The 13265-nt window shown below is 41.0% G+C and overlaps 1 protein-coding gene and 1 non-coding gene across 2 annotated transcripts; both read right to left on the bottom strand.

Annotated features, from left to right (window-relative positions):
• Window positions 1-132: 132 nt before the first annotated feature.
• myoc (myocilin) lies at window positions 133-8848 on the bottom strand. Its single transcript, XM_088424971.1, has 5 exons — window positions 8287-8848; window positions 5647-5712; window positions 5496-5570; window positions 2690-2901; window positions 133-1824 (listed from the first exon to the last, which is right to left on the bottom strand). The coding sequence occupies exons 1-5, from the start codon at window positions 8741-8743 to the stop codon at window positions 1240-1242; spliced, it is 1395 nt and encodes a 464-aa protein (XP_088281097.1). The 5' UTR covers window positions 8744-8848; the 3' UTR covers window positions 133-1239.
• On the bottom strand, window positions 5315-5386 carry trnap-cgg (transfer RNA proline (anticodon CGG)). The gene has a single exon. It is a non-coding gene; the product is annotated as a tRNA-Pro (tRNA).
• Window positions 8849-13265: the final 4417 nt, after the last annotated feature.

Here is a 13265-nt window from a genome sequence, read left to right as displayed (position 1 = left end):
ACTATTTTTGTTTTGAAATTAAAAATGATTTTGATTTCAGACCGATGATTTTTAGGAAAAAATACCTCCTAATTGAATCGCTCTTATGAGTCATATCTGAATTGATACCTACCTCTAAGAAATAGCACAATGTAATTTTAACACCTTTTTATTTCAAGATGAACAATGTACCATAATATATATGTATTAGCTGACTACAGTGTCCATGCAATATCATGATAATGTCAGCTATTCACATATTGTACACATTAGTATTTGTACACACGTCAATGAATCAATCATTTTGCGTGACAAGTTGCGTGACATGTGCACGCCGAAGCAGCAGGTGGCGCCAAAAAAAAAAAATGAAGCCATCCTAGCCGATCGGAGGAAAGGCATTTCCTCCGAAACGGCACAAAAGTGAGGGCAATGAAAATGGCTATCATGTTACTGAAAGTCCCTCTTACATACAAAATCAAAAGCTCCTGAAACATCATATAAATCATATACAAAAATAAGTCCTCTTTCTGGATACTGCTTTGTCCTTCCTGCCTGCTCGTTATTGTGATTTTTTTTAATGTATTTCACGTTCCAACATTGTAAGTTTTACCTATTAACTTCATTGGAATTCTTGGTAATTAATGGCACTCTTTTTTTTTTTTTTTTTTTTTTTTTTTTTTTTTTTTTTTTTTTTTTTAAACATTTACATCAGGGTTGTACCAACATCATTTGAGGGGCCATCATTTGATTGGCTGACAACCAGTTCAAGGTGTACCCGCCCACTGCCCCAAAGACAGCTGAGATAGGCTCCAGCACACCGGCAACCATAGTGAGGATAAGCTGCTAAGAAAATGGATGGGTGGATGAATCACAAACAAATGTTAAAGTCTGAAGTCAACAGGTAAAAATGTAAGCTATAACGTTTATAAGAATAAAATTTTCGAGGGCAGCGGGAAGCTTTAATAACCCTTCAAGGCTATTTTGACCATTTTTGGTCATTTTCTTTCACGTCATTCTCGCGGTATTTTACCTGATGGCCCACTACTCGTAGTGTAATAACTGAGTGGTCATACCACTTTGAACGTTGACACATTGTCACCGTCTGGGTGAAATTTCAGCTCCCTGCTGTCTCCTTGCAGCACTTTCCCTTTGATGTGAGAGAATTGGACAAAATACTGCACAAAATGAGTAAAGCTCTGAGTCTTTGAAGCGAGTAGAGAGAGCCAAAGTCACTTCTCTAAGGGATAGGGGGGGCGGGACTTAGGCCTCGGCCGGGGGGCGCCCCAGCCGCAGGTCGTAGGAGACCATGTGGAAGTTGTCCCAGGCAAAGAGCTTCTTCTGTGTGGGGTTGTAGTCGATCATGCTGTTGTAGCGGTACTTGTTTTTGAAGGGGACGGCCAGGGCACGCCCGCGGCCACTCTCCGTGTCGTACACGTAGTTGACGGTGGTGTTGGCCGCCGCGTAGCTCGCCACGGTGTAGAGGCGGCCGCAAACCAGGAAGGCGTTGGCTACGCTGTTCTTGCGAATGTTGGTCTCCCAGCTCTTGGTCACCCGCAAGTCATGCGGGTCCAGTCGGGATAGCACCACGGCGCCTTTGGCCTTGCTGGTGGAGTAGATGGCCCACAGGCCGCGCTCGTCCACCGCCAGGTCGATGTCGGTGTAACCGCCCCACGAGTACGGGAATTGGCCGTGGAAGCCGGCGTGCGGAAGGTCGCGCCGCGCCGCCACGCTCTCCGACGCTAGGTCGAAACGGATCAGGGTGCGGCTGCGACGCCGCTGGTAGTACAGGGAGCCGCGGTACAGGACGGCGCCCGTGCCCTCCAGGGGCTCCGGCAGCAACACCACCTGTGTGATGCCGCGCAAAAGTCAAACTCCGACATGGGGAAAAAAACAAATAGCCTCAAAATGGAATCCAAAAAGGTCATATTTTGGCCCCGTGGTCAATTCTATTTGGGTTAGGGTTCTTTTTTTCCCTATTCTTCAGATAGTACTAAAATAAAACAGCTGTTATTATTAAAATAAAGTTTGACTAACCTATCTAATTGCTTTGTTGAAGTTCCTTTTAGCATAGCTCCATCTAGTGGATGCATAACGCAACACCATTACTGTAGCTTCTATTCCATGTGCCTTATAATGTGATGCGCCTTGTGTATGAAAAGTTTTTAAAACTTATTTTCTGTTTCAGCCTAACCTGAAACCTGTATAACGCCTGTAAAAAAAGTAAACTTAATATTGTTTTTTTTTTCTTTTTGGTTAATTTGAAAAAGGATAATTTAGGGACACTTAAACAATTTTTATAGATAGTGGTGGGAGGGCATGAAATGTTTTCTCTTTTCTAGGGAGGGGTGTGCAAAAAAATAATTAAAAAGCATTGTGAAAATCAGTTTGAATATTAAACCAACATTTTCTGGAAACAGAAGTCTTGGAACCCAAGCAGTTGAAAATTCTAGCCAAAGTTTTCTGAATGAATAAATCTCAAAATTGGATTTTCAGACCTAAAGATTTTTAGGAGAAAATGTCTCAAAGTGAAAGTATCTGAAACCAGTATATTCTGGCCCAAGTTTAGAAATATTTGATTTAAAAAAAAAATCACAATTGAAATTTGACACAAAAATTTCCCCCCATTCCAATTTTAGCCAATATTCCTGGGAATAATACACACCGCAAACGTCAAGCAATTTTCCATCTAGCGAAGGTAAGGAATAGCCACCTTGGTTGGGAAGCCCTTGGAGAGCTGCTCCATATCTTCGTATCCAAACAGCTGCCTGACGTCAGAGCCGACCGTGTCGATGCGCCAAACCATGTTTGAGCTGTACGGGGCCACGCCCTCGGGGTCCTGCATCCACACGCCGTATTTGCCCGCGATGCTGTCGGCCTTCCTGTGAGTGACGGGCTCCGACACGGACGCGACCACGCCGCAACCTGGACGACACAGACCCATACAGTAACACTACCAAAATAACCTGTAGCAAACTTTTAAAAAATTTTACTTTCAAACTATTTTTAACCTATTACGAAAACAAAAAAATACAGTTGTCAACTGAGGCAAAAATCGGCGCATATTTTTCCCCACTTAATACACCATGGACAAAATGTAAACGACACAAGGACTATTACAGTTTGATTCGGCTTCAAAATGGCGGATGGACATGGGATGGGAAGCAAGACATGGAGGAATGACGACTGACGGAGCAGAAAAAAAAAATTAAATGCCATACTTTTACGCGTTGGTCATTTTTGGATCATTTTCTTGCAGTATTGAATCCGATGGATGTCACACTCCTGGTAGCGTGATAACCAAGTGGTTGTGCCGTGTTGAACTTTAACATGTTGTCACCATATGGGTGAAATTTCAGCTCCCTAGTGCCTTCTTTCAATGCTTTCTCTTTGGCGTCAAATGCATTTGAAGTAAAAGTGTTGGACAAAACACTGCACAAGGGTTAAAAGCAAGTAACTGACTGACTCACTAACCAAATTAATAAACACCCCGATTGACCAACCAACTACATAATTCCATCTGATTTTAAATTATGATATTTAGAGCTGGTGCGAAGTGTAAAAAGTGCACGAGTAAGACGGTAGCTACTAGCTACATCGAGAGAGCCTGACACTCTGGGGACATCTGTCGTAACGTTAGCACTGGAGCTCGGCCTCAAACTTTGGCGGGAAGAAGAGCCGCGCCGCTCTCCCGCCAGGTGCAGGATTTGCAACACAGTTTTCAATTCCATCTCGCACGTGTTGAGTGCACGTGTGATGATCCCTCCTGATCCCCTCAGGCCAAAGAGATTGGAGACAGAAGCTCTTGTTCAAAAAAGTCATGTGAGTGAGACATGCTGCGGTTAGCATGATGCTGCTATTCTGGACCCCAACGCAACACTTTTTATTAATAGCTGTCACCATGGGGGCTACTTTCCAGGGGTGTCATATTAGTCAGTGTCATGTTTGTGGGCCAGACAGGAGGTAGGACCTGACTTGGCAGCATCTCTGACATCATTATATTTACACGAAAGCTGCAATACCAGGAAAAATGCTTGTCATGTGGTGACCCATGTGACAAGGGCTGAAAAGTTCCCAATGCAGCTCAGAGTTTTGAGGGCCACCTCAATGCTTGTTATATGGTGGCCCCTTTGACAAGAGCCAAGAATTTTTAAGTTCAGCTGATTGATGGGCATCTTCGTTTTAGATAGTGGTTCTTGAAGACCAGAGTTCACTACGCTGGTCCTTGTGAAAAGGACCTCTATTTGTGGGATGGGATTGTTGGCTTTGCTTCATGGTTTGTTGGTCTACACAGGGGCGGCCCAAATCCGGTCCTCGAGAGCCTGTTTTCTATGTAACCCTCATCCGGTACGCCCGATTCAAGTAACCACACCAATCATGGTTAATTGAATCAGGTGTACCAAGTCTTATCAATTTTTGTGATATTTCAATGTAACAAAGTGTTAGATAAATAATTTATAACTATCAATTTCTTCTAGATTTTCAACATCTTTTTTGTCCTCCACCAACGTAAGTCCTTCATGTTTTCCAGATTTCTTTCCCAACACACCTGATTCAAATGATCAGGATCCTTATCAGGCATGCTGATGAGCTGATCATTTGAATCATCTGGAAAGAAACCTTGAGAACATGCAGGATACCCGCCCTTGAAGACTAGGTTGGGACAGCCCTTCTCTAGACCATTAGTCTAAAACTCCAGTTCTTGACTGCCGCAAACCTGCATGTTTTCCACGCTGCTCTCTTAAACGCACCTGATTCAAATGATTGGTATAATTTTCAAGCTCCTGCGGAGCATGTCGATGACCTAATAATTGGAATCAGATGCATCGAAAACATGCAGGATTACGGCCCTTGAGGACTGGAGTTTGAGACCGATGCTCGAGACCAGGGGTGTCCAAACTCGGTCCTCGAGGGCCGCTGTCCTGCATGTTTTCCCGGTTTCGTCCCCTGACACACCTGATTCAAATGATCTGGATCATCACAGGCTTCCGCTGCACTTGCTGATGACTTGATCTTTGAATCAGGTGTGTCAGGGAAAGAAATTTAGAAAACATGCAGGTTTCTGGCCCTTGAGGACCGGATTTGGACACCCCTGCTGTAGACCAACAAGCAACAAAATAAAGCCAGCAATTCCTTTACTCAACAAATAGAGGAGCTTTTGACGGTAGAAGCTGGCAACTGCGGCTCTCAAGAACCTCTACGCTGCATGTTTTTGATGCTCTACAGAAGAATTTTTTTAATCACGTGTCGTCAAATACACGTACAATCGCAAGTCTAGAGGACCGGAATTACCTCAGCCAAATGTGGGAGTACAAAATGTAGCTTATTGAAGAAGGTAGGGCTCGTCTGGGAGTTGAACCCAGGACCTCTCGCACCCGAAGCGAGAATCATACCCCTAGACCAACGAGCCACATTTGATTTATCAGGTGGTATTTCATCTGTGGCAATTTTATGTCTGTGACCAATGTGGCAGAAAAACAAAAACAAAACAAAAAAACTGTGCAGCAACAATCGCTAACCTGTGTATTCTTCCGGAGCGGGAACTTCAGTCACCTCGGCTTTGAGCTCCTGAAAGCCCTGTTGCCACGCTGAATCTGTTACAAAAACACACTCATAAAGTGCCAAAACTGGCAAGGTGACATCTGACGCTGGATTCTAGGACCATCTGACCTCTCAAACTGCTACTGTCACCCTGCCTGTTGGGACGCGCCATGAGATGGGACATCGGGTTCGAACCTGAACACAAAAACACAAACATTTGTCAAACGTATATTAGCATTTGAGCATTGAACCGTGGAGTGTTTGACACATTTCAAATTTCCTGATTTTGTAGATGTAAGGATTCTGTCCAATAATACAGACAAAAACAACAACAACTGATGACTAAAAGCACAGCCACGAGTGACCTCGGAGTCGCAGAGGCCGTGTGAGGGCAACGGCAGCGGGGAATGTGACAGCAGGAAGTGGACAGCCGCCTCCACGGCGCATTCCCAGCTGTTGCGGAGACAGCCAGTCGAAAGACATGACCCCGGGACGCCACGGGGCGCCCCCGTTCGCTGCACAGCTACATCAAGCAGGGCTGGATGATAACGTTTCTATATAATTGTTTCAACCAAGACGATGTAGTTGTCCAAAAGCTTGATCTAAAAAAATGTTATTTCGTCTAGAAATTGATGCACAAGTGGCAGCATTCTGCTCGGAAACGTCGGCGAGACTCCTGAACCTTGTGTAACTGTGATGTCATCTTTGGTTGACAGCAAGTGGCAAAATGGCCGCCCCTGAGTCGGATATGAATGGGTAGATTTTGCTTCTTCATTCATATTCCACATCTTTAATATTAACCAGGAAGGTGTCTTTAGATTGTTGAGAACACATAGAACATGTGATTGTTATGATTTTTTTTTTATTTGACTTCCCCTTTAAGCCACACTTATTTCAGTTTTTTAATCACTCCATTTTGGCAAGTTTGCAACAAATTTAGACAGAAGAAGGTGATCGTGTCACTTAAAAATTAAAGTGCTGACAAATAACTTAGAATTAATATATAAAAATCACTGACTCGACGAGCAGAAATGAAAACACTTGAAGAAATGGGTGATATTCATATACGTATCGATACACAGTATCAACATACCGTATTGTAAAACGAATTGACGCAACGTGCGTACGTCATTCAGTTTCTAACTAATTGCATAAATTTTTTTGTAATATTTCAATGTAACAAAGTGTCAGATAAACAATTTATAACTAGATTTTCATCGTTTTTTTCCCTTCACCAACGTAAGTGACGTCACAGACATGGCGTGTTCCGTATAGTTAAGTAGCAAAAATGGCTGACCAAGACCTAATTGGGGAGTACGAAGTTGTGTGCAATAAAAAGGCAAAATCATTCATCTGGAAATATTTCGGCTTCAATCAAGAACAACTGGAAACAGCAACATCGATAAAGTTTCCACGTGTTATCATTGTGAAAAGCGAATCCAGGAGCTGACTAACAAGGTAAATAAAATTCTCCTCCTGTAACTTTTATCTTCATTATCACGTTTCATGCGGTTGTTAATATATATGCCTCAGAAATTTTTATACAATATTCCCCAATCTATGGTGATACTTTTTTTCGTAATATATTGCTATACCAATTAAGCACTACCGGGCTTGCGTCATTGCTTTCCCATACAAGTTGAGTGAAAGTTCAACACACGTTGCAGGCTGCGTGCAGTGGCACGCAAACAATGAGGCTTAATGATGCGCATAGCCTGTTTTTAATGGCTGCCGGAAATTGGTGATGATGGCAAAAGACCTCCACGACATGGGAAAAATGAAAAAAAATGTTGTGAAAACCTAACAGCAAAACAAATCAGAGGTTAATGGACAGAACCGTTCATCAAGCATGCAGGTAAACACATTGTCATACCCATTGTGTGCATGTGTGTGTGTGTGTGTGTAAGAGTGTGGTCCAGATGTGCCTCCATCTTTGTTTACCACAATAGGTTTTCCAAAGACCCCTTTCTAGGATTAGGATCTATTTTTTTTTTTTATATATAGTTCAACATTGAGTGCTGTTTCTTCTGTCTCGTCAAAAAACATATAAAGTTCTGAATTTGTATCTCTGAATTTGTACCCCTTAACTTTCCAGATGAGTATGAGGTCCAATTTAAGGTTCTTTGGGGAGAAACAGAATCACATAAGGGGGTAATTAAACGGATCTTTGACCCCTGCTAACGCAACACCCGACTTTAACCCCATGGGCTCCTTTTATAGATCTTGCGACCCCCCTCACTAGCGTCATTAAAAGCCTCGAATGCGTAACCTCCGCTTCCAGGCTGTGCATTGCATTTCAACCCCCCTCAAAGTACTTCGCACCCCGATCGTCACGCCAAGGGAATCGGCCGTCATAAAGGCTCATAAATAGTGAGCTGACCTACTGGGGCTAAGTTGAGCCATGTGTCTGTTTACACACAAACATTCACTTTAAAACATTAACTCTCAGCGGGCAGAGCATGCATGTAGGGCATGGGTGTCCAAGCTATGGTCCAGGGGCCATTTGGGGCCCCCAGCAGCGATTTTTCAGTGGCCCGTCGCATATACAAAACAATGACATTTAATGAGCCATGGGCTTGCCAAATTTCTCAGACTATAAGTCGCACCAGGTCACCTGATTATAAGGTGCGATTTTTAAGTGCGCCTTATAGTCTGAAAAATATGCTTGGTAAGATAAAGCAATAAGAACGATGTCCAAAAAAAATAGATGTCACTGATCCTGGTGGGAAAAATCTTATGTACAAGTGCGTGCTGTCGTGTGAGTCTTACCACCAGCAGGTCTCATCAGACCACTGTCTGGCACGGCTGGGGTCTGCGGGGGGCACGGTCTGCTCCTCAGCCTCTCCGTTTCTCTCAACATCTCCTCCAAGCGTCTCTGAAGTGACCCCAGCTCCCTCTCTAGCCGTTCCTTCTCCCCTTGCAGGAGGTTCCTCTCACCCACCGCTCGGTTCAGGGCCTCCTGGAGCCGGGCATCGGCGGCCGGGGCCCCCGCGGCCCCCCCGCTCAGCCTGGACACTAGCGCCTCCAGCACGGCGAGTCTGGTCTTGACGGCGTCCACCTCGGGGCCTCCGGCCTGGGGGCAGCTGGCCTCGGCGGGGCTGGGCACGGTGAAGGTGTACTGGCATCGCCCGCTCCGGTCGTTGCCCCGCCAGAGGGCGGCTCGGTCTTGGGCGTCACCCCGTGGGGCCAGGAGCCCCAACAGGCACAGTGAGAGTAAGAGGAACATAATAGATGAGTAAAAATCCCAACTGGGCTTTTGGGGTTTCTCGGTTTTTGTTGCTGTAGTCTCTCTTGTGAGCGGGTTGCTTACACTGATCTCACCCGGTGCCGCTCGCGGATATTTATACGATGAGGTGAAAAGGAAGGAGCGGGAGAGTGAGGGAGGGGAGAAAGGAAGATGGATTTACGGGAGGAGGTGGAGGCTTGTATGTTTTCACTCTTTCAGCATGGCTTGATTTTGAACCCGCCTCTGACCCTAAACATCAACAATCCTTGACTTTATTTGCAATTGGCGCTGTGTGTTTTATTTAATTACCCGGGACGGGAGTAATTATTAGGATATGGCCCACATATTCTGAGAAAGTCGGGGCCTCATTGGATACGGTTACTGCAGTGTCCCCTTTCGTATTGCGAGGTGGGGGGTTGTTCGGGGGGAATGACGTCCGAAGGTGGTAACAGCATCCTGGGTGTTTAAAATATGCGCGCTTTAAAATATGCGAGAAACAAGAGGAGACAAACTATTTTAATTCGTTAATTAATTTAAAATAAACCATATTCATATGTATTTGACGGTTTTAATACATTTGTTTTTAAATACGTGAAGTGTATCCAAAATAAAATAATATAAAATAATATACATAATAAATACATATAAAATAATAAACAAATATAATAATATAATTATATATATATATATATATATATATATATATATATATATATATATATATATATATAAATGTTTTAAGACTCACTTTTTAAATAATTGCATAATTAATGGTAAAGATCAAATATAAAAAAGAAAAAAACATTTCATCCATACAAATTAAAAAAAATGTTAATTTAATCATTTAAAAAAATCACATATGCATTAAAATGTTTTTAAATAATCAACCATTGAGTAAAATCATTTTACACATTTAATTTGAAATATTTATTTTAAAATCATTATCAATTTAAAAAAATTAAAATATTCAAAAATAGGCTAAATATAAATGTTTACAAATGTATCTTTTTAAAATGACTGGCTTAATAAAAATGAAAAATCTTCATGTATACATGAAACCTGGTCTTAAATAATCAATGATCGTAAATAAATAAAAAATTACACATGTTTAATATTATATATTGTATTGTACTTTGTTATTTTATTTAAAACATACAAAATCGATGAAACGTTTACAAGTAAAGATTTTTAAAATAATTGGGAATGACAAAATAAATGTTAAAAAAAACATTCCCCATACATTTTTAATAAGAAAAATAATGAAATGAAAATGAAAAATTTCACACGGTAGAAATAATTTTAAATCACCTATCGAGTAAAAAGTTTTTTTTACTACGGTATTTTTTTCAATGAATTATTTTTAATTAATATTTGTTAATATTGAAACAAAAAACTAAATATCAGCAAAATACTAACATTAAAACATACGTTCAAATGAACAAATACAACTGAAATGAGACTGATTTTTTTTTTTTTAAAACACCCAAAAAATGAAGCTAAAGTTCTATACGCGGTATTGTATTCTATTGCTATATGGACAAAACTATTGGGATGTGTTTGGTATATTATTTAACGTGAATAAAAATGCTAATATTTTCTAAAAGCATTTCTTATAGTAAAATTATGGGCTGTTGTGTGGGAAAAACACTAATTTGGAAATAGTCCATCAGCGCAAAATTCTGGGAGAGATTTAATAGGCATTTGACATGCAGACTAGGAAAACTTCCATAGTGCGTGTCTCAATAAATGTTTTCATCACAAGGCACATAACAGGGACAATGAATCTCTGTTTGCCAAAAGATCATTTCTGTCGTCGCTTGCTCTTCATCTCTCCGCAAGTTGAATCGCTAGCTCGCTTTTAGCGTCATGCGATAGTCACAGTGATCCCGTTTATTTTCAGATAAGCAACACGATGAAAGATTCGTTGCCGAGACGCACGAGCTGGCCTTCGTGAAATGCAGGCTGGCTTCCTCTTTTCCGACTTCACATCCTGCGCTCGTTTTTGTTTTTACGGCGCAGAATGGCTGAATTGGAGTATTTTTGAGGGATTCTTTTCCGACGTGATGTCATCTGAAAACAAAAATATAACAATTCTGGTAATCATTTTCTTCCACATCATTCTTGCAATATTTTTTAGCCAAGGGATGACACATTTCTTGTAGTGGTTGAAATTTGGCACGTTGTCACCATCTGGGTAAAATTTCAGCTCCTTAGTGTCTTCTTTCAATGCTTTCCCTTTGATGTGAAATGCCTTTGATGCAAAGAATAAAGGATTGGACAATATATGCAAAACACGAGCAATTATTATATATGGGTATGAGCCAATAGAAAGGGATCTCTTGGTAAAATTTTTCATTTTCCTTTCTTGCACTTTTTTAAATTGTTTTTTTTTCACTGTACATTGAGAAGTAATGTGCTGGAAAACTTAAGTTAAAATCTCATCACTTTTTTTTAATTCTATGAATTTTTAACCCAGCAGTTCATAGAAAACGCTAAACAAATTTTTGCAGAATAATATTCAGTTTTATTCTGCATTTCGCACTTCACAACTGTCAAGGCATTTGGTTAAAGATAATGAGGGAAATTTGTATTTTTCACACTTTTAACGCTGTCCACCATCAAACCTTTTTATTGCTATTTTTTTTATCTCTTTCAATGCCAATGGGACGTATTTTCGCATGTTTTTTTAAGAGTCCGGACATTCAATCACAGATACATTAGTATCAAATTGATACTTAAGTACATTATGGACATTAATTTTCAGTTAGTAACTCAATACATAAGTATCTGTGATTGAATGTCCGGACTCTTAAAAAAAAAAAAAAAAAAAAACAGCGTGAAAATACGTCCGTGGCATTGAATGAGTTAATTACATTTTGGATTGTGTCAAAATGTATCTTTAGTATAAGCCATGGGCTACAAAAATATGGATGGCGGGCCAGAAATGGCCCTCGGGCCGTAGTCTGGACACCCCTGCTCTAAACTGTTAACCTGAGCAATATGTTGTGGGCATGGGTTGATAATCGGTTTGATGGTTTACCATTGTTTTGAAAAGTCAATGTTCCAATAACAACCAATACTCTCTGTCACCAGTAACGAGCTCATCTTTTCTTTTTTGGAAGTTTGGGAGGTGTCAAAGAAGGGCACAATGTGATTGGCCTCTTGCTGAGTCAACAAGCTGCCCCTTTGAAGTTAATTTTCTTGTTTCACTTTTCTGCATGTAAAGATATCTCAAGGCCTAGAATTGCATTGCAAACATGAATAATTAAGTCGGAGTGGGGGGGTTTCTTTAGTCCAATTTATGATTGATGGTTAGGAAGCAGAATGTCTTAGTTTTGGGAAGGCAAGGCAGCTGTTTAAAACGAGAGTATGAGCTGTAGGGTTAAGTGTTTAACCATGCTTATTTTCACAAATCGTATCCAAACGGCTTAAAGCGTCTTTCATCGGAGATTTGTTGTCTTTACTTCCAGCTACCGAAGCCCATATCATTCCATATAATTTCTCGGAGGACTGCGTGTGTGTGTGTGTGTGTGTGTGACTAATACCGCTTGGCGCTCTGTTCTTGTGTTTGATTTCCTTTCATGTGACTCACATAACCGCCGCTATGCCCGGAATCTGAAGTCATCCCAAACGCAGGACCAAAACATGCTGTGCTGCCAATACGGGATTATTTAAAAAAAAAAAAAAAAAAAAAAAAGAATGTCCCTTGCTCACACAGTTATAGTATGATGGGATTTGGTGTGCTTCATCAATCAGTTTTTAACAGGCATGTGATGGAGTGGATGTTTTTAACAGTCCCAGACTCATCTTTTTAAAATGTCAAATAAAACCGTCACGGTGCCACGGTGGGAACTTGTAGGAAATAAAAGACCTTGGTGGAACAATAATGAGGTTTGAGAGGCTTTTTAACTGCTGCCAACCCAATAAAACGAAAGCAAAAGTATTTAGAAGACTGTTCAAGACGTCTCCCTGTGACTGTTTTGTAATCTCTTCTTCAGGACATTAATATACTCCAAAACTCCGAATTATGCCTTCATAGGAATCTCCCAGTGGAGGTTTTACTATTATTTTGTTATGTAACTGAATTGTTTGCATCTTTAAATCAGGGGTGTCCAAACTATGTGCAGTCCGGGGATCATTTGTGGCCCATCGCATATACAACATTTTAAAAAGTAATAAAAAAGTGTGATAGTCTTAACCTTGACATAGTCCCCCCCCAATAACCTCTTCATATAGCATACCTCGAGGGCTTGTATCCTACATGGTTTCAGGTTTTCTCTCCTCAACACACCTGATTCAATGATTAGTTTATTAGCAAGCTCTGCAGGAGCTCGAAATGTCCCTAATCATTTCAATCCAGTGTGTTCGAGGGAGGTGGTTCGAAAACATTCAAGATTCAAGAATTAATTTTCATATGCATAGTAATACTACACAATGAAATGCTTATTGTTTACTTCCCCGAGCAGGCTACGTTTCACAATCAAGCAAATAATGAAGTAGGCAATAAGAGAAAAAAAACACA

The sequence above is a fragment of the Hippichthys cyanospilos genome, chromosome 10 (genome assembly GCF_059441005.1).
Source record: "Hippichthys cyanospilos isolate Australia breed blue-spotted pipefish chromosome 10, RoL_Hcya_1.0, whole genome shotgun sequence".
Classification (NCBI taxonomy): Eukaryota; Metazoa; Chordata; class Actinopteri; order Syngnathiformes; family Syngnathidae; genus Hippichthys; species Hippichthys cyanospilos.
The sequence above is the reverse complement of the archived record's forward strand: the minus strand, read 5'-3'. Positions and strand labels throughout refer to the sequence as shown.